The 24,744-nt window shown below is 52.7% G+C and overlaps 1 protein-coding gene across 3 annotated transcripts; it reads left to right on the forward strand.

Moving 5' to 3' along the window:
• Positions 1 to 7: 7 nt before the first annotated feature.
• PHF19 (PHD finger protein 19) lies at positions 8 to 18,348 on the forward strand. 3 transcript variants are annotated; one of them, XM_007451486.1, is made up of 15 exons: positions 8 to 147; positions 2,579 to 2,779; positions 3,294 to 3,375; positions 5,799 to 5,894; positions 6,396 to 6,496; positions 7,167 to 7,315; positions 8,998 to 9,093; positions 9,848 to 9,916; positions 10,118 to 10,238; positions 12,468 to 12,535; positions 13,809 to 13,967; positions 14,585 to 14,672; positions 15,436 to 15,521; positions 16,507 to 16,602; positions 17,781 to 18,348. In XM_007451486.1, exons 2-15 carry the CDS (start codon positions 2,594 to 2,596, stop codon positions 18,121 to 18,123), a joined length of 1,740 nt encoding a protein of 579 aa, XP_007451548.1. In that variant the 5' UTR covers positions 8 to 147; positions 2,579 to 2,593; the 3' UTR covers positions 18,124 to 18,348. The 3 variants fall into 3 exon arrangements, with proteins under 3 accessions (XP_007451548.1, XP_007451547.1, XP_007451549.1); XM_007451485.1 differs by lacking the exon at positions 8 to 147 and adding an exon at positions 2,033 to 2,083; XM_007451487.1 differs by lacking the exons at positions 8 to 147; positions 3,294 to 3,375; positions 5,799 to 5,894 and having other exon boundaries at positions 2,594 to 2,645; positions 6,426 to 6,496.
• The last annotated feature ends 6,396 nt before the right edge of the window (positions 18,349 to 24,744 follow it).

The raw sequence follows: 24,744 nt of genomic DNA on the forward strand, positions 1-24,744 counted from the left end.
CCCCCGCCCCCCCCCCGCCGAGACCCCGACCCCGGCCCCACGGGCGGACACTCGGCCGGGCAGCCGCGGGCCGAGCGCAGCCACCTCCGCCGCCGATGCGCCTGGTGGCCAGACTCCAAGTGGGACCGGCGGACACGCAGCCTCGCGGTAAGTTCAGCGCTGCGGGCTGACGGCCCGGGCTGGGGGACTCCCCGCCACGCTCGCCTTTCCCTGCAGTCATCCCTCTTTTGGAAATTTCCTGAACTTTGGCGGGTCAGACGCCTCCGGGGGCGTTGGAGTCCTGGGAAGCCGCACGCCTTGGGGGTGGAGAGGGGTGAACGGTGTCCGCGGGGTGGCGGGAGCCCCGCCCGGGTCCCCGAGCCTTCGGGGGGCGTGTGTGACAGGTCGCTAGTCCTGTGCCTAAAATCTTTATTTTTCCTGTTGTGTGTGTCGGGGGGTGGGTAGCTTGGAGACCGAGGGGGGCGTTTGGGATTTTGCTCACGTCCGAAGTCAGGCCGCGGCAGGATTGGGACGGGGGAGGCTTGGCGTCGGAGCGACTAAAGAGAGGAGCTCTTGAACCCGAAGGGGGTACTTCTGCAAGCTTTTTCCCCTCCCAAACACCCTTTTTAAAAAGCCAACGGCCGCCCTGGGAGAGGCCCCTGCGCATGAATCATCCTCGCTTCCTGCCCCCGCCCGGCCCCGCGATCCGGGTGCCGCGGATTTGAACTGGACGCCGACGGGAACCCGCAAACAGGCATTTCTTTGCAGATGGGTTTGAATCAGCCAATCACAGCCCGCGGGGGCCCGCTCCGGGAGGATGGAGGCGCGGTTGGGGGGGCCGCCACCCGAGGGCCCCCGCCCCGCCAGGGGGGTGCGGCGACCGGGCCTGCTCCCAACGGCGCGGCGGGGGAGGAAGTGTCAGTTTGTGAACCTGCCGCGGGCCTGGGCCCCAGGCCCGGCGGGCAGGGACCTTGCAGCGCCCGGGAGCCAGGTGGCAGGGAGAAGGCAGAGATTTGGACTGCATACCCTGCCCGGTGCCTGCGCGCTCTGCCCTGGAGAAAAGAGAGGAATCCGGAGGGGGGGTGCGGGGAAGGGCGGGGGCGGGATGGGGGGAGGCAAGAGGGGACGTGGCCGCGCCACCATCTGGAGAGTGAAGACCCCAGCAAGGCCCTGCCTGCCCCAGGGCCCTTGACATGCACACACATGTATTCCATTTCATATGCTCACTGACATAAGGCTGTAGACATCAAACACAGTCTCACAGGAGTACACACATACTTACAGGGAAAAACACAGGACTCTCTCCCTGTCTACAGGTAATCATACCACCAGGTGCCCAGCGCCTTGGCAGAGAAGGAGGGGACCAGAGTAGCGGGTGCAGGGAACAGAGGGATGCTGTGTTTTTGGCTTAGTGGAGAGTGTGTAGAGGGGCCTGCAGCCAGGTGAGCCCAGACTGAGGAGGAGGGGGCCGTGGGGGGGCTTTGAATGCCATTGAAGGTACTGGGGAGCCACAGAAGATTTCTGGGAGAATAAGAAGATGGGAATTGATGGCCTTGTGGAAGAGTCTGGTGGGGAGGCAGGAAACAGGGAGTGGCCTGTTTAGCACTGGGCGCTGGTGGTTCCATTCTGAATCCCAGGTGCCCAGCATAGGTGAGTGAGCACAAGGCTCAGGAAACAGTTATTAAATGAATGAATGGTCCAGGCAAGATGAGGCCTGAACTCAGACCAGGACAGGGGGATGGAAAAGAGGAGTAGGGTGCCAGAGGTCACTGTGCTTGGCTGCTATGGCAACTCATCGGTTGGAGAAGTCTAAGATGCTTGGGGGTCTGGGGACCAAGTAGTACCATTAGCAGGAAGAAACGGAAGCAATGGGAGCAGCACATTTGTAGGATGGTGAAAGACAGATGTGGAGAGGTTGGCATGGCAATGACTTCACTGCTTGGAGCCGGTTTGCATCTGAGTAAAAGCATAAGTGAGTTTAAATGTCCCAGAATTGGTGTCCATTAAATCATCCCATAATTGAGAACAGAAAAGGAGATTGCGGAAGACACAGATGGCCAAGTCTATACCAGTTCACAAGCCACCCAGGAGTTTTCCTCTCCAGGTGAGTTTTCTCTGGCCAGCTCTCAGGGTAGGGGTCAGGGGTCTGAGAACTTCCCGCTGCTCCGCTGGAGAAGGTCCTCCACTCAGAGAACACAGAGTATGTTTGCTTTAGGGATAAAACCTCTGGCTGTGAAGCCAGGGAGTGAGGTTCAGGCCCCATTGGGCAGGGAGATTTTGCTCCGTGGTTGGTTGGGAGAGCCTTTCTATTTAGAAGGCTGCATGGTATGGGTGGGGAGAGAGCAGGACTTAGAATCAGCTCACCTGATAATGGACCATGGCTCTGCCTCTGACCCCATAGCCACTTCCCCTTGCCAAACCTGTTTTCTGACTGGTAAAATGGGAATAATAATGCCTCCCTCACAGCGTTGTCAGCAGGATCCAGTGAGATGATAAAAGCATCTGGCACATAGCACAGGTTACATAAATGGTTGTTTCTTTCCTTCCTTCCCCTTCGCCTGAAGTAAGGAGTAAAAACCCCTTTCTCTTTCTCTTCCAGTGTCAGTGGAAGCTGATGGAGAATCGAGGTCTGGACCCAGGGACTCGGGACTCCTATGGTGCCACCAGCCACCTCCCCAACAAGGGGGCCCTGGCAAAAGCCAAGAACAACTTCAAAGACCTGATGTCCAAGCTGACAGAGGGCCAGTATGTGCTGTGCCGGTGGACAGATGGACTGTATTATCTCGGGAAGATCAAGAGGGTAAACCTTTCCTCCCTGGCCCCAGTTCCCAGGCTCAGCATCTCTCTGCTCATCCTCTGGTCTCGGCCTCAGACCCGTGATGGAGGCTGGGAGACTGCTGGGAAATTCCCACCTTGTCCTTATGCTCCAAACTGAAAGTGGAAGGAGGCGGAGCCTGCAAAAGCAGGTGCCATCCTTAGGGCCAACATCTTTAGAAAAGTGCTCTGTGAGCCTATAAAACAAAACAAAATCAGGTTGGAGAGGATCACAAACGATCACCTGGCTTGTTCTGTCCTCGGCATCCCCGCCAAGTTGCCGTCCCCCAGTCCTTGACTGCACAACTCCAGTGAGTGGGTGTGCACTACCTCCGGAACTGCCATCCTCCGTCCCCTGCTAACCTGGCTCTCCTTTTTGCAGCACAAGGAGAGGTCTAAAGCCTCTGACCTGTGGGGACAGAAATGGGAGAGGAAGACCGTGTTCAAGTGGCTTTTCCCCAGCTACTGTCTCACACTGCCCCTCCCTCTCTCCGCCCCAGGTCAGCAGTTCTAAGCAGAGCTGCCTTGTGACTTTTGAAGATAACTCCAAATACTGGGTCTTGTGGAAGGACATACAACATGGTGAGTATTCCTGTGATTTCAGGCACCCCCCACCCCTGCCCAATCCCCGATCCTCTCTCCGCCTCTCCCTCCATTTTTTCCTTCTCTCCTTCTGTCTCTGACTTCTGGCCTCTGGCCTTGTCCTTGGAGCCCCAGGCGCACCTGAGATGCTGATCGGATTACCAGCTGTACATTTATGTGGAAACACACTTATGACATCTGTCATCCCCTTGAGTACTCCTACCTCATGAGGGAGGCAGGCAGATGGAGAAAGTGGCCCGGGGAGGTGCTGGGAGAGCAGGGTTGGGTCCCAGGCCTGTGTTTGCTTCCTTGCTGCCCAAAGCTCTGGGTCACTCTGGGGCTAGGGAACAGGGAAGGGCCCAGGCAATCAGAATTGTCACCTTTCGGTATAAGCACAGTGTCCCCTATCAGCATGGTAAGAAAACGAGGGAGGCAGCTCTCTTCATGGGGGAAAGACCAAACAAACAGATATGAACCAGGCAAGGTGATGATGGACTTACCGGGATGGAGCTAGGCCAGTTTTCAGAGTTGAAAGGGAGCTGGGTTGGGTACCATCCCTGCCCTCAGAGAGCTGATACTGTCTTACAGAGATGACAGATTGGGGGCATTCTTGCCACCTTTCTTCCTTGCCATATACATGACAGACATCACTAATCAATCACAATACTTGTATATTTTCAACGTGGAGCTGCAAGCAGCCACTACCAGTCAGAGTTACCGTGAGAGAAGAGACTTTTTTTTTTTTGCCATTTATGCTCTAACAGGAGAACCGACATGGCGGTATGTGGGGAAGAGGCAGGTTTTAGGGTCCAGTATTCCTCGGACCAAGATATTCTAGCTCTGCCACTTACTGCTGCATATCTTTGGGTGAGTGACATAACCTCTGTGAGCCTGTTTCTTCATCTGAGAAAAAGGAGACTGAACGTCCTGGCCTCACAGTGTGGTTAAATGCTTAGCCCAGTGCTGCTGAGTTACAGGGAGGCTGTTTCTGAAGAATTTGTTACCATAAGAGATGATTTCAAGAGCCTGCCAAGCAGAGGCCACAGAACCCAGCCAGTTAGTCGAGCTTCCAAATTGCCTTTTTCTCCAAGATGTTGTGGCTAATGCAGGCTGTTGTTTCTCCAAGCCCCTCTCACCCTAAAGGTATTATTTAAAAATCCAAAGCAACGAGGGTCTCCTCTCCTGGGCTACCTTCTTTTTGAAAGCAGGAGGAGCCAGCTGGTGAGGAAAGACAGTCCAAACCATGGGTCAAAGTAGCTCACCATGAATAGAAGGCCTACTGTGTGCCAGGCACCAAGGAGGTGCTGCAGTGCTCACCTGGGGAACCATGTCGCTCCCCAGCCAGATCACTGCTCCTCACAGGTAGGACAGCAGCCCTCCGGGGTCACCCAAGATTAGAGCATAAGTCTGAGCACGCTATAGTTACTGATCCATCACTTCATTAAGCCAGCGAAGACTTACTGCGACCCACAGTGGGTCCCGCCTTCCTGGGAGCATATTCAGGGATAAGAGGCAAGACACCATTTATTCAGCAAACATGTCTTGAACACGTGTTATGTGCCACACCCCATAAGAGGTCCTGGGGACACAGAGATGAACAGATACCTTTTCTGCCCTTACAGAACTTTCCGTCTGCTGAGGGAAATGAGACGGAAACACACATCAAAATGTATCTTTATTCATTCAAACCCTTCAGTCATAAATACATATTTCTTCTTCAGCAACGCCAAATTGCAAAGGAAAAAAAGAGAGAGATGGAGAGGGAAACTGTAGATTAAAAGCAATTGATCAAACTTAAAATTGTTATGACTTTTTTGAGACAATTGGATATGTGAACACTAACTGAATTTGTTGATATTAAGAATTTATTTTTAATTTTTAGGTGCAATAAAGGTGCTGTAGTTATTTTTTTTTTTAGAGTCCTGAACTTTCAGCGATATGTACTGAAATATTTAATACAGGAGGGGGGGAAGTGAGTGGGAATATAGTCAAAACAAGATTGCCCGTGAGTTCATGATTGTTGATAAGAACGTGGAGTTTCATTATAACGTTCTGTTATTATTCCATAATAAAATTTTTTTTTAATTATTTAACATAAAAAACTTTAATAAATCAAGTTAAATTAAGCAGGAGAGGCAGCATGACACGGTGAAAAGGACAAATAATTTGATGTCAGATATCTGCGGGTTTGAATCCACCCCCCCCTACTTACCAGCTGAGCATGGGACTTAACCTCTCTGAGCCTCGATTTCCCCATCTTTAGAATGGGCTAATGGTAATAGGCAGCTCAGACTGGTTGGGGAGATTCAGTGAGTTGGCCTGTGGGGCCCAGCACTCAGTAGAGGCTCAGCACCTGGAATGTAATTTTAAAACTGCCCTTTCCTGTGAGCCCGACCTGACCCTAGAGGGCCTCTTTCTTTCAGCTGGTGTTCCAGGAGAGGAACCCAAGTGCAACATCTGCCTGGGGAAGACATCAGGACCGCTGAATGAGATCCTCATCTGTGGGAAGTGTGGCCTGGGTGAGTGTGATGAGCAGGGCATGGAGAAGGCCCAGACCTGTGGGTCCCCATTCCCCGCTGGCTCGGGACCTGCGTCGCCTCAGACCACTGGGGCCTTAGCTGGCTTCCTGTTTCTTTTGGAGCTCCAGAGTGACAAGGGGCCAGTCTCTGGGAATGAGGGCCCAGGGAGGTGATCCTTGGGGAAAGCTGGGGCTTCTGGAAAGTGAGAGAAGTTATGTACTTTGGAGGCCCCGTGGGTGGAGAGGATGGGTAGGAGAGATGGGGCACAGAGGCTGAAGCCAGACCTTTGGTGCTTCCCGCACTGGGCCAATGCTGGCTCTTAGTGGCCTGCTTGGACACCAGCCTGGCTGCCTGGTGAGCATGACCAGCCAGTCCCCTGGTAGCTGGCAGGCACACAGCTCCTAGGACTTGCCGCGGCCCTCCTCAGCCTGCCGCCTCTGGGCTGACTGGCCTCGGGCCACTGCTTCCTCGTGGGCACTCACCCCCTCTCCTTTGCCATAGGTTACCACCAGCAGTGCCACATCCCCATAGCGGGCAGTGCCGACCGGCCCCTGCTCACACCTTGGTTCTGCCGACGCTGCATCTTTGCGCTGGCTGTGCGGGTGAGCCCTCCATCCTTCCCACCCTGCTTCTCCCCATCCTCCAGTCTGGAAGCCCAGAGACTCCCTGGGCTCGGGCCTCACTCCTGGTCAAAGAGCCTGGCTTTGGAGGCAGACAGCGACTGCCACTTAACCAGCTGTATGTCCTTGTGCAGGTTCCTTAGCCTCCCTGAGCCTGTTTCCTTGGCTGTTAAATGCATACAGGTTTGGGGACTTCCCTGGTGGTCCAGTGGTTAAGACTCCACGCTTCCACTGCAGGGGGCGCGGGTTCGATCCCCGGTGGGGGAATTAAGATGCCACATGCTATGCGGCCAAAAAAAAGAAAAAAAGTACTCTTTAAATGGATACAGCTTTGGTGTCAGGAGTAGGAGGCCCCCAACAAATAGTGAGAAATCACTATTAAGAGAGAAAATCCATATAAGCGCCCACTCTCAATATGTGTTGGTTATTATTGTTGCTTTTATTGTTGTGCTTATTACTATTAATATTATTGACAATGCAGCTCCTTGGGGATAGAGAGAGGATGGATCTGGGATTGATGAGAAGAGGCTTTGTGCGTTTCTGACTACATTGGAATATCTTGTTCCACCTGGTCGGCATTAGCCTCGATAGGGAGCCACGTGTGGCCCAACCGGGACCCCCGCGGGTAACTCGGGCCCTCATCTTCCCGCAGAAAGGCGGCGCGCTGAAGAAGGGCGCCATCGCCAGGACCCTGCAGGCTGTGAAGATGGTGCTGTCCTACCAGCCCGAGGAGCTGGAGTGGGACTCGCCCCACCGCACCAACCAGCAGCAATGCTACTGCTACTGCGGCGGGCCGGGAGAGTAAGGCCGCGGGGGCGGGGCGCGGGGCGGGGCCCCAGGGAAGTGGGGTAGGCGCGGCTGGCTGGGGGAGCCAGACCCCCATGGAAGAGCCCGTATCCTCCCTCAGGCCTCCGGGATGACACCTGAGCGCGTGGGGCTCGAGAGCACAGGGCTAGCGCTCTCCGCAGCGGGGTGCAGGGGAGTGGTGGTGTTTTCTTGGGGCACCGTGGAAAAGAAGGCAGTACTGAAGAGTGGTTACCAGACTGGCCCCCAGTGTCCAAATTTTCCCAGCCCCTTAGAGCTGTGCTACCCCTGAGCCTCAGTTCTCATCGTAGTTTTCCCGTGACATAGTGGTTGTGAGCGGTGGGTGAATTAGGTCATTCACGTAAAGGCTCACACAGTGCCTGGCACTTGGTAAGCACTTTAACAAATGTGAGCTGTTACTGTTGGTGCATAGACGTTGAGATAAACCTTTCCATTGCCAGAGTCAACGAGACAGGCTGCTGATGAGATATGAAGGTCCTTTTCCCTGGAGGTGTGCAAGCAGGGGTTGGGGGGAATACCTTGGGGACGCTGTGGAGGGGGTTCTTAGCCTGACTCTATGTAGGACGGGAGTCTGATTCTTCCTTGTGGCCTGGGCCTCCACGCAGCCATGGCTGATTGAGCCTGTTCCCTTGGGCTGACTGTACCAACACCGTGGGAGGAACCACGGTAGTGAGAGATGGAACCTCTGCCCTCAGGAAACAGCCTACAGTTCACCCTGAAGTGCTGAGTCTCATCCCCAACTTCTGCCGACAAGCACTAGGGGTCTGGAGGCTGTGCTTACGGCCTAGCCGGGTGATCTGGGCAAATCACTTGAAGCACTTCGTCTCTCAAGTGGGATTAATAACCTCGGCCCCATCATCCTCCCGTGGGTGTTGAGGCCTTTGGGAGAACAGATGGAGAAATGCTTATAGAGTCCTTTGCAGCATTGAGGTGGTGGTTCTCAACGCTTACTGGGCAGAGTTGCTCAGGTGATTGTCAAAAGTGTGTTTCCCAGGGGCTATCCCAAAGATTGAGTAGGCCTGGAACGGGTCAAGGAATCTTCTGCATTTTAACCTGGACCCCAGGTGATTCTGATGCCGGTGGTCCAAGGACCACACCTGACAAGGTGTGAACAAAGCACTGACTGTTAAGAAAACACCTTTTTGGTTTTCATTCTTGTTCAATGAGTAGTTGTTGAATGGTTGTGATAGGGTAGATAACATTACCAGGTGAGGGGCTTATAGGAGCCTTTATTCTCCCATGAAGTCTCCAGGGCAAACCTTTCCCCATCAGTAGTGTTTGGGAAGCAGTGTGTGAGGCACAGGCCAGAGATGGGGGCTCCAGTGTGGCACAAAGAGCATGGGCTTTGAAGTCAGGGAGGCTAGGATTTGAGTCACCATCCACCACTTGTCTCCTGAGTGACCTTGAACAATCTATTTAACCTCTGACTCACCTGTAAATTGTGGTCAGCAGCCCGTGTTTGACCAGATGGTGAGATCAAATGATATAGCCTAAGCCTTGCTGCCAGGGCTTCCCCTGGCACAGCCCAGTGCTCAGTAACTGTGAGTTCTCTTCCCTTTCCCCCGCTGGAGGGCGAGTTTGTGTTGGGAAAGGTTGCTGAGGCTGATCCCTGGCTGGGAGTGTGGGCCTGGCTGACCCTGGCTCCTCTGGCTCTCCAGATGGTACCTGCGGATGCTGCAGTGTTACCGGTGCAGGCAGTGGTTCCACGAGGCCTGCACCCAGTGTCTCAATGAGCCCATGATGTTCGGAGACCGGTAGGTGCTAATATGGTCTGGCTCAGCCTTGGGGGCGAGGTGGGGGGATGGGGGCAGCAGCTGCAGCAACTCCTTCAGGTTGCCTGCCAGGCCCTAGACTCCCAGTGTGGGGCTGGGACAGTGTGTCCCTGTCTACAGAGGCAGCTCAGGGTGAGGAGGCCTGCCCAGTAGAGGGACATGCTGGGCCACATCCCCAGTCGCAGCCCCACCTTCCCTAAGCCCCAGACGCTTCAAGTGTCTGGGGAAGGGGGAGAGACACAGGCCCTGCCCCAGCCCTGACCGGGGTTGTTGGAGGAGGCAAATGGATGACTTGATCTGGCTTCTAACCAAGGGGGCTAAGCTAGTGGAAGGCTTATGTGTGTCAAACAGGATATTGTGTGTGTCTTGGTTGGTGTCTTACATGGTTTGTGATTGAGTGTGTGTGTGTGTGTGTGTGTGTGTGTGTGTGTGTGTGTGTGTGTGTGTGTGAGGCAGAGGGGAAGAGGGTGGTCCCTGCAGCCCAGCCTAGTTCAGCTCACTCTGAACTCAGCCACACTCCAGGGCAGTGATATTTGGGAAAGGGTTTGAGGTACGGGTTAGAAGGGGTAGGGGAGTAGTTCTTGGTCCCTATTCTGCCCCATCTTTATCCCCTCCTCAGAGGGAATGAGGACAATGCTGGCTATGGGAAAGCAGGTGGGGGGGCGGTGAGGGCGCTGGACCAGGGTGGGGTGTCAGAGCCCCTCCTACCACAGGCCCCCTTTTCACCCACCCACAGGTTCTACCTGTTTTTCTGCTCCGTGTGCAACCAGGGCCCAGAGTACATCGAGAGGTTGCCCCTGCGATGGTGAGAGGGTGGGGCTTGGCCCAGGCCCACTCCTGTCCCTTCCCAGTTTCTCCCTTCCCTCCTCCCTCTGGGAACAATGCCATTTCCAGCCACCAGGTCCCAGCCTTGCCCCTGCCCTTCAGCCTGGACCCAGGATGCTCCAGCCCTGGCTGCACAGGCTGCCAGCTCACTCTGGGCCCACCCCCTTGCACCCTTGCCCAGGGTCGATGTGGTTCACCTGGCCCTCTACAACCTGGGGGTGCAGAGCAAGAAGAAGTATTTTGACTTTGAGGAGATTCTGGCCTTTGTCAACCACCACTGGGAGCTCCTGCAGCTTGGCAAGGTATGCAAGACCGTGGGACGTCAGAATGGCGAGAATCCGTTCCACAGTGGGGTTCCCTAAGTCCAGAGAGGTGAGAGGTTTGCCCAGGGCCACACGGCGCCGCACTAGGATCTGGGTCTCTGAGCACAGTTCTTCAGGAACGCTGGCTGTCCGTGAGGGCTGCTGAGCGGGGACAAAGACCCAGAGCCTTTGAGCCGTTGCATCTCTGAGTCCAGGCATCTGAGCCTGTTCCCTGCAAGGAGCTTCCTAACCCAGGCTTTGGTAGTGGGTGGGTTAGGGCCTCACCAGCTCAGCTGTAGGGAGCTGGGGGTCGAGTCTGGCTGGAGGAGATCTCCCTACAGAGCTGTGTGACCCACTCCAGATTACCTGGCTAGGATGGAACGTGAAGTGGGCCTGCCCTCTGCCGGTCGTACTCTGAATAGCAGAAGAGATCACCAGGGGTGTGGGAGCTGGGATTCACGGAGCGAAGTCACAAACCAGAGACTTTCAGGATGTCAGAGGTGGAGAGCTGAGCCAGGGCTTCCCCAACCACTTCCACGGCAGGGCCATGCACCCTTCAGTGACACCCTTTGAATCCTCTCCACCACATCCAGAGTGAGGCATCTTCTCTGCTGACTGCCCCAAATCCTTTAGTGAAATAGGGCTTTTTTTTTTAAAGTAACTTTATGCTCGGCAGAAGTTCTTCATATAGTAACGTCTTCATTTACAGTGTTTGATAATTTACAAAAGGCATACATATTATAAAGCCCTAAAAGATAGGTAGAGCTGGGATTTTTAAATAATTTTTTCCCTGATTTATTAAAAAAAAAAATCAGGCATGTTCCTGGTAGAAAATTTTCAAAGTACCAAAAAGTATAAGAAAGTACACTTAAAAGAAAACCATCCATACTCCTGCATCTCACCACTCAGAAACATCCACTGCTAACACACACAGGTGCACAGAGTTCAATCCTCTCATTTACGTCTATTTTTCTTTTTATAGGGCTTAGATGATACGGTCTTTACAATTTTTTATTGAAGTATAGTTGATTTACAATATTATGTTAGTTTGAGGCATACAGCAGTGATTCAGTCATATGTGTGTGTGTGTGTGTGTGTGTGTGTGTATGTATATATATATACATACACACACATATTTTATCCAGATTATTTTCCATTATAGGTTATTACAAGGTATTGAATATAGTGCCCTGTGCTATGCAGTAAATCCTTGTTGTTTATCTATTTTATGTATAGTAGTGTGTATCTGTTAATCCCATACTCCTCTAATTTATCCCTTCCCCCTCCTTTTCCTCTTTGGTAACCATAAGTTTGTGGGAATGTAAATTGGTGCAGCCACTATAGAAAACAGAATGTAAGTTCCTTAGAAAACTAAAAATAGAGCTACCATATGATCCAGTAACCCCACTCCTGGGCATATATTCAGAAAAGATGAAAACTCTAATTCAAAAAGACACCTGCACCCCAATGGTCATAGCACTATTTACAATAGCCAAGACATGGAAACAACCCAATTTCCCATCAGTAGATGATTGGTTTAAGAAGATGTGGTGTATATATACAATGGAGTATTACTCAGCCATAAGAAGAATGAAATATTACCATTTGCAGCAACAGGAATGGACCTAGAGAATATTATACTAAGTGAAGTAGGTCAGACAAATATTATGTCACTTGTATGTAGAATCTAAAAGATAATACAAATGAATCTGTATACAAAACAGAGACAGTATATACAATTTTAAGTCATTTTTTTTTCAGTTTACATTATATCATAAATACTTTTCCATGTTATGAAAGAGTTTTTAATCAACATTTTTCATGGCTCCATGGTTTCCACCATAGTTTACTTGCTTGTCTCCTTCCTGTTGGGCATGTAGTTTCTTTCCCGTCGTTAGGAAAATGATGCGGTGAACATCTTTGTACATAAAGCTTTATTTGTGTGTCATGTCTGTAATGATAGGTTCCACGGAGCAGCATTACTGGGTCAAGGGCATGGACATTTTTAAAGCTTTTGATACATTTAGGACAGGAGTTACGCTCCTCATTTACAGATGGGGACGTGAGCTCAGAGGTGAAAAGACTTGTCTGAGATCATGGAACAAGTCAGTGGTCCTTGCCTGGAGGACTCGGGGCATCAGGAGATTGAGGGGAGGGTGGGGACAGGGGCTGAGGTCTTCTCAGATCCAGGCGCCAGGTCTGACTGTCCTCTGCCCTGCTCCCCCGTAGCTCACCAGCACCCCTGTGACGGACCGAGGACCGCATCTCCTCAACGCTCTGAACAGTTACAAAAGCCGGTGCGTGCAGGGAAGGGAGGGAGTGCTGTGGGCCCCCCGACAGGTTGGATTTCAGTTAAAGCATCTTCCTACCTCATAACCTTTGCACAAGCTATGCTCCCACCTGGGTCTCCCTCCACTTCTCGTTGACTATATGAATATTACCCGTCCTTCAAGATCAGGGAGCACCCCCTTCATTTGGGATGCCTCCCCTGACCACTCCAGCAGCCAGACACATTTCGATACTGGACTCAGCTCCATAGGGGGCTGCAACCCCTGCTCTCTGAGGTCTCCCCTGCACCAGCCATCTATGGTTCTGGGCCAGGCACTGAAGCACGGATTCATCACCTGTCCCCAGCCCATGTCTGCCCATCCAGACTGCTGAGTTCTTCTCAGAACACACGGCTGGCATGCCCCTCACTACCACCACGGAGAGTGCCCAAGTTCCTTAGCATGGCATTCAAGGCCTCTTATGATCAGACCCTGTCCATACCTTCTGCCACGGACCCTTTGCTTTATTTATTCTGGGCGTCAGCCATTCTGAACCCTTTGCTTTCCTACTCAGTGCTTTTGCTCACACTCTTTCTTCACCTAGGATGCTCTTCGATGCCTTTCATTCATTTCTTCCATCATTGACTATTTATTGAACTGCTCTGTGTCAGCCCTGTGTAGGTACTGAGGACACCGTGAATAGGACACGGTCCCTGCTTCTGTGAAACCTCCCCAGACATCTCTAGACAGAACTATCCACTCTCTCTTTCATTTTGTCACGGTTTGGGGCCCAGACACAGCCCTCTACTTGAGTACGTGGGGCCTCCTGACCTCTCTGTGGACGGTCTCCTGAGGGTAGGACTGTGGCTAAGTCACCTCTGCAGCCTCATGGCAGCTCAGCGGTGATGAAACGGTGAGGGAAGTGCCTGGAGGTGCTTTCAGTCTCCTTGGGGAGAGCAGAGAACAGAGTGGTGTGGAATGCAGTGTTTTGACCACAGGGTTCCACGGGGAGCTGGAGGAGGGCTTCCTGTAGGCAGAGGCCTTGGGGCTGGTTGAGGCAGAGAAGAAAAGGGAGGAACAGCAGGAGCCACACACAAGACAAGGAAGCACGGGGATGAGCCGCCGGCTGCGTTCTCGGCCGCCACCTGGAGCCCCTGATCCCACAGGCTTCGAGGAATCAGTGTCTCCACGGGCCACTCTGGGTCCGGGGAGGCAGAGAGGGAGGTTTTAACACTTGGCTCTCCTCCCCAGGAGGATGGACGGACAGGCTCCAGAGCTTTCTCCTCTCCCTGCCCACCCCCAGGTTCCTCTGTGGCAAGGAGATCAAGAAGAAGAAGTGCATCTTCCGCCTGCGCATCCGCGTCCCGCCCAACCCCCCCGGGAAGCTGCTGCCCGACAAGGGCCTGGTGCCCACTGAGAACGGCGCCTCTGAGCTGCGTAAGAGAGGAAAGAGCAAGCCTGGGTCAGTGCCTGGGGCCCTTGGGCCGGGGCCGCAGCCGACCTCGGGTCCTCTGCTCCCGGCTCCAGCTGCAGCCCCATCCGATGGGCTGTGTGGTGGCATCCAAGTGATCAAGGCAGGCCTCCAGCCAGTTAGTCCCAGCTGGAGGCACCTTGAACCGGCCAGTCAGTGGCTGAGCCGGGGCCTGATACCACATTCCCGCTCCTTCGGCCACAGCCCCTTGTGGCCTTGCTTGGAGGGAAAGCCAGATCACGGGACCCAGTCTTGCTGGCTTAGGGCTGAGGCAGAGGTCAAGGGGCAGTCAGTGTGTAAGGGGTCCCTAGCGCTCCCGGCTGAGCCCAGCCCTCTCTTCCTGGCATGGGGGGTGAGGGGCAGAGCACCTGGATGCCCGAGGCAGGAGAGGCACCTCCTCTCCTGCCTGCCCACTATACCCCGCCACCCTCGCACACCTGCTGCTCCAGAGGACCCCCCCCCCCCCCCCCCAAGTCTCCTTGTAAAGGAGAGCCTGTGCCCACTCCCACGCTGTGACCCCACCCCTGCCCAGCCACTCCTCCCTCGGGGCCACCCTCTGGGCCTTCAGGCTCTGACTGGGCCACCCTTTCCCTTTTCTGTCTCCACAGTTTGTTGCCTCATGATTTCCAGCAGCAGAAAAGGCGAGTTTATAGAAGAAAAAGATCAAAGTTTTTGCTGGAAGATGCTATCCCCAGTGTTAGTTTCTCGTTTTCTCACTCTCCACTTTCACACTCAGGGTCAGCACATACTAGGGATTCCTGTGCAGAAAACTAAGTCCCCCAGGCCCAGGGGACTCTCCCACATCCCCGAAAGGATCCTTTTATAGCTGGTTAAACAAGGAAGGGCCAGGCACTGCGAGACGACTCCTTCATCTCCCCAAGTTCTCCCAAGAACCCAGAGCGGGGCTGGGCAAGGGCAGGTAATATCCTTGCCTCCACTGTCCAGGTGGGGAAACTAAGGGCCCAGGAGGGCAGTGACCCTCCTGAGGTCACACCTCAGGCAGTGGCAGAGCCCAGCTCAGAACCAGGGCTCCAGAGCATTCTTGCCTTCTTCAGTAGCCCTGCATCCTCAGTGAAGCCCTCACTGTGGGCAGTAACATTAGCCGTGTCTCCCCTGGACCATTTATAAGGCACCTTCACAACTGTCATTCCACTCTGCCGTGCTCCCTGACACCCCTAAGAGTGAAGCTCAGAAGGGGTTATTACCCACCTTTTGCAGTTGAGGTAACTCAAGCCCAGAGATGGAACAGTCAGACAACTGGCCAGAGACAGAGGCAGGAATAGAACTGACATGACCTGGCTCCCTGGTCAGGACTGGAAAAAAGAGGAGGGGACAAGTCTGACCCTCAGAAGGCCAGCTGGCCCCGCGCAGCCTGTGCGGCCCTCAGTGGGGAGGAGGGTGCTGTGGAAGGTGGAAGTGATGCTTGCCGGCTGACTGCCCCTCCTTCCTGTGTCCACAGAGTGACTTTACCTCGGCCTGGAGCACCAACCACCATCTGGCCAGCATATTTGACTTCACGCTGGATGAGATACAGAGTTTAAAAAGGTAACAATGAGGGATCCGGCAGAGAGGTCTGCTCTGGAGACTGGGATGGAACCAAGCAGGGAGACCACCATTCCTCCAGCTATGGAAGATGTAAAGCAGAGAGCCTTTGGAGGGAAGGGAAGCTCCCTTGGGGTCACTGAGTTAAAGGGTCCGTATTGCAGAAGGCTGCCTGAAAGGTCTGTCTGCATTAGGGTTTCAGCCTAACACCCATGCTGTAAGCCTGCAGGGCTCCCGGGGACAGCTCCACAGGGCAGCGCTCAAGGCCTGCCTAGCCCGGCCCTTCCAACCTCTCCCACTTCTCCTTGCCTCACGCCTGACACCAAAATTGCTGTGATCACCCCACATTCACGTTCCTCCAGGGAGCCTTCCCTAACCCTCCCCAGGCTGTGGCGGATGCTCCTTGTGTATTCCCACAGAGCCTCGTGCTTGGTACACCCAAGGGGAGGGGCTGCATCCATTGTTTTATTTCCAGAACTATTAAAGGTCGTTTCGTGCTTTCCTGTGGGCATGGAGGAGAGAGCAAGGGCTTCAGTCAGTCAGGCCTGGGCTCCAGCGCCTACTTACCAATTGCCAGCTGTGTAACTTAGCAAAATTCTTTAACCTCTCTGAACCTCCTCACCTGTTCCTGCGTGGTTGTTTTGAGACTCAAAATCCTGTACACGAAAGCACTCCCGGCCTGTAAGGTGTTGCACGAGTGTCTGGGATCATGGTGATTATCATCTCTAATGACTGTCACAGTGCTTATGTCAATGCCAGGGGAGGGTGGTCAGGGAAGGCTTTTGTGACTCCTTGGACTCTGAAGGCTGGATGGGTAGGAAACGTTCAGGAGAGAGGAGGTGCCACTGCAGCTGTGGTGGCGGGAAGCTCAGTGGGAAGGTGGCTTCAGCTGGGACGAAGGATGCATGTGAGAGGGACCAGGAGACGATGGGGAGGCCCCAAGGGGCGCTGAGGATCAGCGGCTGGCTCACCCTCTCCTCCCTCTTAGCGCCAGCTCAGGCCAGACCTTCTTCTCCGACGTGGACTCCACTGATGCTGCCAGCACCTCTGGCTCCGCTTCCACCAGCCTGTCCTACGACTCCAGGTTAGCTTCCCAGCACGATGGATTCAAGTTCCATCGCTCCCCCCCGAACCCCCAAGCCCCTTTGTGATGTGTGGCTCACTCTGTGCATCTGAGTCTCGGGACCTGGCCGCCCTTAAGTGCGTGAGGGTCTGGGACCTTCCGGTTCTGAGTTGTGGGCATTCGGGCTGCTCCTCTTAGCCTGCTACAGGTTATGTGACACCTCTTGCTGGGCAGTTTCAGATCCAGGGTTCTTCCATTCTGGGGTTCTTGGCCTCTGCTTGCCATCATTTTGCAATGTCTGTGCCTCTGACTGCAGGGTCCCCTGACCCTGGTTCTTGGCTGTCTGAACCTGGTGTCTGTCTTGTGGATCTTTAAGGAAAAGAGCCTGGTAGAGGGGAAATGGCATCTTGCAAAGTGTAAGGACTAGGAGAGGGCACAGAAATCCCTGGAGGCCTAGCTAAGGGTACAGCCTGCTTGGCAACAGCTGGTCCTCAGCAGCAAAGGGAGGGTGGTGCTGCAAAGCACACAGACAACTTTTTAACTGAGGCTCTTTTAACTGTATTTAGGATACTTGAGGCCCTTGCAAAAAGTAGAATTTAAAGTATCGATGTAATGCCCATTGAAGCGTGTCTTTTCTCCAAACATCTTTCTCTGCTGTTGCCTCTGTATTTTCTTTTATCTCTTCGGTTCTCACTAGCTCTTTGGGTCTTGGTTTGTTCCTAAGTACCTGTGACTGTGTACCTCTTCTTTTGTGTGTGTGTGTCTTTCCCCCGCTCCGCCTCTTTCTGCCCCTGTGGAGGGGAGAGGGGAGGAGAGGGGACACATGTCTGCCTCCCCATCCCTACCCCTGCGTGACGCCTCCGGCTACAGTGAGTCCAGGTGACCGACTAGGCAGAGTAAGCAGGGCCTCTGCACTGCACGGCTGCAGGAAGCACCAGGATGGTGCTCCTGGACTCAGGCCACACTGAGCTCCTCAGCATAAGAAACATGGTTTTAGAGCTGGACACACCTAGGTTTGAATCCGGGCTGTGCCACTCCCCGGCTGGTGGTTTCTCCTCTGGAGCCTCCTCAGGGCTGTTGTAGGGATCCAGGGGGATCATCGGTGCCCAGGGCCTGGTGCCAGGAGTGCTCAGGGACAGGGACTTGGTGGGATAATCCCGTTTCATTCCCGTCGTCCTCCTCCTCCCCTTCCGATACAGACGGACAGTGGGCAGCCGCAAGAGGAAGCTGGCAGCCAAAGCGTACATGCCACTGCGGGCAAAGCGGCGGGCGGCCGAGCTGGGTGGACGCTGCCCCTCCGACAGCAGCGCAGAGGGGGCCTCAGGCCCTGAGCGGCCCGACGAGGGCATCGACAGCCACACGTTCGAGAGCATCAGTGAAGATGACTCGTCCTTGTCCCACCTCAAGTCATCCATCACCAACTATTTTGGCGCAGCCGGGCGGTTAGCCTGTGGGGAGAAGTACCAGGTGCTGGCTCGGAGGGTCACGCCAGAGGGCAAGGTTCAGTACCTGGTGGAGTGGGAAGGGACTACCCCTTACTGACCAGCCCCCAAAGGATGCCAGCAGTCCTAGAAACCAAAGGAGAGACAGCGGAAGCCACAGGCTCCCCATTTCTCTCCAGGCTGGGGTGCGGGAGGGAAGCAAGACGGAGCTGCAAGTGCCTGGCCAGAGCCCTGCCTGCCCGCCTGCCTGCCAGGGCTGCGCCTCCACTGTGCCCGTTCTGCTCTCCGGCCCCCTCAGGCTCACCACCTCTTTGCCTGTGTCTCTGAGGCCCCGCTGGCTACTTCTCAGTGTCTCCACACACTCCCTCCCAACTGTTTACCTGTTCCTCTGAATTAGTGTCCTGCTGGCTCTGTGGGCTGTTCCTGAGGCCCGAGTCTTTGTCCCCAGTGCGTCCCTTTACCTTTCCTTCCCCTTTTGGGTATGTGTGTTTACACACCCAATCCTCCACTGGACATCCCTACACCTGGCCCATCCCAGAGACCACATCATGAGAACAGAAACCTTTGAGAAAGACTGGGTGAAGGTGGGTAAGAGGATGCCTTGAGGAGCCTTTCCCTGTCACTTTCCTGCCTCTCCTGCCCTTGGGAAGAGGTGGTGAGGGTGGGAGAGAGAATGCCTCTGGAAAGCCTGTGTGGCAGAGGCCCTGGGGCCCTCAGGATCTGAGGCGTGAGGAGGCTGGGCCTCTGCTTCCGAAGGCACCAGCACCAGAGCCCAGTTATTAAGGCCCAGAGTACAGGCTGCAGGCGTCAGCTTCTGAGACCCGTGTTCCCTTCCCTGGCCACATCCCTCTCTGTTACCATGGAGCTGGGCCTGGCCTTGCAAACCTGAGGCTGGAGGAAGGGAAGCCGTGTCCTGCTACACCTCAGACCGTCTCCTCTGCCTCCCACCCCCAGGCACACACATGGGCCCCGGCCTCCAGGCGTGTGTACACACACACACACACACACCCTCTCCCTCTCCCTCTCCCTCTCCCTCTCCCTCTCCCCGTAGGGTGCCAGCACGGCTCCTCCCTTGGCTTTTCCTTGGCCCTCTTCTGGGGGCCACGTGCTGCAACTCAATGTGAACGTCCAGCACCTGCCAGTGAACGAGCTGCGACCCTAGAGGGAGGCACGGGAGACTCATACCCTCTTCCTTATCCCCTGCCCCGTTCTGAAATTGACAATCACTTTTGGGGCAGGTTGGGATTTTTTTTAAAGGGCCTGAGTCATTAAGTCCCCTCAAAGGGAAGCCTTTGTCAGTGGGAATATACGTAGAGTTCTTAGAACCAACATTAAAACTCACACCCACCTGGAGGGAGACCAAAAATGGGAGGGGGAGGAGACCCCTCATTTTTGCTGCTTCCAGAGGCATTAGAAACTGACTGACTCGATTGGAAAGAAGTGCCTTGACTGGGGCAAGGGGTGTTACCTGAGGGGGACCATCCTTGCCAACTGCTGCTGTGGCCTCCAGCTCAGCTAGGTTTTGGAGGCTGCCGGCTGCAAGGTGAAGGGGGGTGAACAATGAGCTGAGAGCAGCAGGCCTGGAGCTGGTTTTTCCATTAGGCTGACCCCTCCCCATCTGTGGGCATTCAGGGGGGTCCCTGAGAGAGTTCAGATGCCCCTTGCCTCAAACCTCAGCCCCAACAGTGCCTTTCAACTGGGACCTCACCTCCTATACACAGTCCACCCACTTCTGCTTCCCAGCATGGTCCAGGCAGGAACAAGCTGGTTGGGCCCAGTTCTCTCCCTTCTCAGCTCCACAGCTGCTGCCACTGAAGCCCCCTGCTGGGGCCAGGTGGAAGGGGAGCTGAGAAGGCAGCCCCCAACCGCCTGAAATATGGGGCCAGATCTAACCGGGGGCCTCCTGCCTGGCTCCAGAGAACACAGCAGCCTCCCAGGCCTGCCTTCCAGGCTTCTGAGAAAGTGCAGGATGAACACAGCCTGTCAGTGTACCTGCACCTCCTCTACTCAAGCTCCAGAGGCTCTGGCCTTGAAGAGGAGGAAGGGGGGAGACAGTGTCTTCCTCACCTGGAGGTCAGTGTAAGGCCTGGCAAGGTCACACTGACTCCACACCCCAGCATTTCATTCATACCTGAAAATAGCTGCATTACTGCCAACTGACCTTATCATAACCCTGTGCACCTTCGAAAAGATTTATGGTTTTGAATTGCTGCTTTTAATAACATTTGTTATATTAAAATTATAATTAATGTGTCTGATTTACAATTTAAAGGCTCACTTTGAAAAACTGCCTGTCATTCCCCTAGTGAAATATCAGCTATTGGGTACCAGGAGGAATTACCTCTGGTTTCCTGGAAGGTGAAGAGGAATGGTGAGACCCCATCCTCTCTCTGGCCACCGTGCCACTCCTACCACCACCACATTCTCTCAGCAATATTCTCACCTTTGCCACCAGAAGTATGTGGAACCTTTTTTCTGTGAGTACCTGACCCATGGGGGCAAAAAACATTTGCTGAGGGCCACAGAGAAGTGAGAGCTGGGGACTGAGTTTAGAATGTGATCCTATGAAGATGCTTAAGTACAGGCACTGTAAAACTTCAGAGTTTGCAAGCACACAGTTGTAGAAATCTGAAGTGCATTCCTGGCCTGGCTCTGCTGGTTGGAACCTGCACCACTTTGTCAGGTTCCTTTGCTCCAGTTCCTCACCCTTCACATGCCTGGGAGAATCCCTGCCGTATTCAGCACCCCAGATATTGAGGGAGCCCTCTCACATATAAATGTGATGGATTACCACCTTAAATAAACTTCTCTAAATCGGGGGTAGTTTGGAGAGAGAAAAAGAGGCAGCATGAAGGGACAGGAAAAAGCTACAGGGTTCAACTGAACTCTGTTTTCAGAGGTTAGTGTAGCATGTTAAACCCCAAGTGTTAATGTCTGCCCTTAAAAATCTTCTTTAACTATGGCTCCCGCTTTTTCCTACCACTCTTTCTGCTGCAACTTTATAACTGCCCTTGGAACAAAACCACAGTTGGAGCTAGGGCGGGGTAGAGGATGGGATTATTCTCTGGGCTGAAATCAGTTTAATGGAATAAAAAGTGAATGGCACCAAGCATCCAGAGATCTGGGCTCTAGTCCAAGTTCTACAGTGAATAGCCCTATATACCCTCCTGAGGTGAGTGGTCTCCCCAAGCTGGGGAGTCCCTGCTGTTCCTGTGTGGTCTACATTAGTGTTTACAAATTTACAACACATATCTATCTACGTTTAGAATTTAGGAGCAAGAAATTAGAATTCTCAAAAATTCCCTAAATCATAACTTATCCTTAAAATACTGCAAACATTCTTCATACTTTCCCCGTTATTACAGATATTTAAAAAAAAAAAATTAACAAATAGGAACAGTAAGCTTAGTAGAATTTAGAACTACAGCCTCTAGGGAATACTTAAACACTGGAAAACACCAGGGAACATTATTGGATAGTATTCAAATAACGTAACATTCAAATATCCTAACAAGGTTAAGAGTATATAGAATCATGTGTCAAAATTGCCAAATTAAGAATTTATTTTGCTTCCAAAGCTTATTTCTTGGAACACTGCTCATAGGATTTGTATAAAGTACACTACATGTATAAACTTACCTTATTTGCAAGAATAACTCACAGTTTGCGGCAGACAGGGCTAGACACACACTCCTTTGACGTGCCAACAATCACAGGCAAGACTGACTAAGTGGAAACCATCTCTCCTACGTGCTCCTGTCCTGGTTCTCTTAGTCTTCAACTCTATGTTAGTATTTCTTGCTCTAGTTTTTTATTTGATGAAGCTGGATTCCCTCAAACCAGCAACGTCTCTATGCTTTTAAGCTTTAGTGTTCACAGATAAAATTTTAATACTTTTTCACATTTCCTCAACTGACTCTCCTCTCCCAGGGATTCTGGGATCAAAAAGCATAAGTTTCCTGAGAAATGCTGGGAAGGAATTCCCACGTGGAAACCCTGATGAAGGTCCTAGCCCCAGCTCCCACAGCATCATCTGGGAGGACAGTGTGGTATAGTGGCCAAACCATGTAAGTTGGAGTCACATAGACCCTAACCATTAAACTCCTCTAAATCTGTTCCCTCATCTGCAGAATTGAAGATATTATCACCAACATCCAGATCTGTGGGGAGAAGTAATGCAATATATCAATACCAACTACCACACAGATGTTTTAGGAACGAATAACTCTTCCTTTAGAGTTGGCTACGGCAGGTTCTCTGGATCTTTGGCCTACAAAGGGATACATCCAACCTCTTTGAAAGAGGCAGTAAGAGCATCAGATTTAGAATCAGAGACTTGGGTTAGAAGCCTAGTTCTGCCATTTACTTTAAGTGTCTCCTGCTCTCTGACTTCAGGTTTCAACTGCAAAATGAGGATAACGTTGACTTGTAAGGATAAAATAATGTTAAAAAACTAGGGCAGTACCTGGCAGAGACAGCTGGTGTCTTGTCCTTGTCTTCTCCTATTTCCTATAGTCAGCTGTGACACTGTGACAAAGGAAGGCCACCAAGAAACAGTTTTCAATGCACAGTCAGCACAGAAAATGAACCAATGAAGGCCAGAGATAGAAAGAAAAACTGCCTTTGGAATTAGTCCCACCTAAAAAAAGTTGAAGGAAAAAAAGTTGGATTTTTGCCAACTCCATAAATTAGGAAGTAATTGTGGACCACAGAGAAGCTTTAGCTATTCAAATCCTTGCAACATCAGTTCAGGAAATTATCTGCCAAACCCAGTGCAAGAGACCAAATGGATTCAAACTTATCCCTCACCTCGAGCAGCTCACAATCTAGAAACAAGAGACTGACTGTGACGCACAAGGATAACAGGACATCAAGGCAGGAGAGATTCCTTCCAACCAGGGATGCCAGGCCTTGCCAAGGAGACTTCTTAAGCACTGATGCAGAAGGGTGATCAGGCAGAGAGGATGGCCTGAACACAGGAGTAACAGCACAGCATACTGGAGCACCCACATGAACACAGGAGTAACAGCACAGCATACTGGAGCACCCACATGCCAGAGTAGGTGAGGATGGAAAATTGAGTTGAGACAAGGCTCCGAAGGGCCTTGAAATCCAGACCACGAAATTGACTTTATCGTGAAAGCAATACGGACAGTCCATTTGGGGTCCCCAGTACATTTTCAGTAGGGTTTACTTTACACAAGATTTTCACATGCACCAGAAACATCTGTCATAAAAAAAAAAGGACATCACCATTAACATTTTCCTTCTTCTCCTGAGGCAGCCCACCAAACTCCCCACTATCACAAACAGGATCTTCTGGACCTTTGGAAGGGGCTCAGCCTGAAGTCGCTACAAGGTCTTCAAAGTGGAAGGGTCCTTGCAGATCCTCCCTCATTTTATATCTGAAGGAACTAAGGTCCAAGAAGCACAGAAGGCATCAGAACCAGAGCCTGGCAACACCCTACCCACACACCCTTCCCTCTTGAGAAGGAAGACCTAGGATACCGCAGATGTCTGTGGACTCCCATCCAAACTGCCCATGGTGTCCCCAGAGTGGAGTCACCTTGTGACAGAGCCATGGAAGCAGCCTAGATCAGGTCTCTCTTCTCACCCCACAGGGATCTTCCCTGTGGAGAAGACACCTGTGGAGCAAGTTTAGGAGAGCACCAGACAGAGTGAGCAGCCTTGGCTATCCCATCTGTAACTCAACATGCCACCCACTTTCTGGACCTCACTGCAGTTCAGTTTCCTTTCCTATAAAATGGAGACTGGCTTAGGCCACTGGTTTACAAACTTTTAACAACAGAAACTTAGCTCAATACATAAAAATAATAAAAGCACAGTTGCACTGGTTGAAGTATGAGTAGCCCCCAGGATACCTGCTGTGAACCCCTGGGGTTCTGTGGAGCAAGTCTGAAAAACACTTGTCTAGCAGTCCCCCGGGTTCTTCCTCCTTCAGGATGCTCAGTTTCAATGCTCAAGTGGAGAGGTTAGTATGGTGGGCTCAGAACCCATGTCTCCACTGAGCAGGGCACCAGAACCTTCTGATGTCTGCCCCTTCAGGCTAGGAAAGAGTCAAGACCTACTCCCAATCCGTGAGGCTATGTCTAAGCCCTAATACTCCCTAGTCCTACGTGCACTCAGGAAGCCCACTCCCAGTCCCACTTCCTCAGGACTCAGGAATAACAAACACCATCTTTAGCTAGAAGAAATAAAATCCTGCTTGTCCCTGAAATTCCACCATTAGCAATTCATGCTTTTGGATAAAGCACTTCCAGTTCCCCTAGAAGGTGGCATTCACCCCACACACTTCTGGGTGACAGGTCAACAGGTCCATTCCTCATGAGAGGCAGGAGAGTAATAACATACTAGGCACTCAATATAGGCTCAGTGAACGTAGATGACAAACCTCAGCCTCACTGCCGCCTCCCCTTGGTCCCCATACACAATCACCCTCGCCCTCCCACCCCCAGCCACCTTTACGCATGATGCACTCAGAGACAAGATCCATGGGGTTCTTGCTTGGCCTGACTGGCCCAGCATCCTCTTCCAGCCTCAGAAGCCTTGGACCTTCACCCTCTACAAGTTACTTAACTCCTCTGCGCTGACAAAAGCATGGAATCCAGAGATGCAAGGGGGCAGAGAGAAGCCTCCCCTCCCCCAGAGAACAGCTGATGAAGGTTAGAGTCAGCCAGCAGGAGGCACAAGAAGCCCCCAC

This window comes from Lipotes vexillifer, unplaced genomic scaffold (genome assembly GCF_000442215.2).
Source record: "Lipotes vexillifer unplaced genomic scaffold, Lipotes_vexillifer_v1.1 scaffold588, whole genome shotgun sequence".
Classification (NCBI taxonomy): Eukaryota; Metazoa; Chordata; class Mammalia; order Artiodactyla; family Lipotidae; genus Lipotes; species Lipotes vexillifer.

Coding starts and splice junctions, on each gene's coding strand:
- PHF19 (XM_007451485.1), top strand. CDS start 2,033: ATGGCCAAGTCTATACCAGTTCACAAGCCACCCAGGAGTTTTCCTCTC. Junction 10,239..12,467: donor AGCTCCTGCAGCTTGGCAAG/GTATGCAAGACC, acceptor GCTCCCCCGTAG/CTCACCAGCACCCCTGTGAC. Junction 12,536..13,808: donor CTGAACAGTTACAAAAGCCG/GTGCGTGCAGGG, acceptor GCCCACCCCCAG/GTTCCTCTGTGGCAAGGAGA.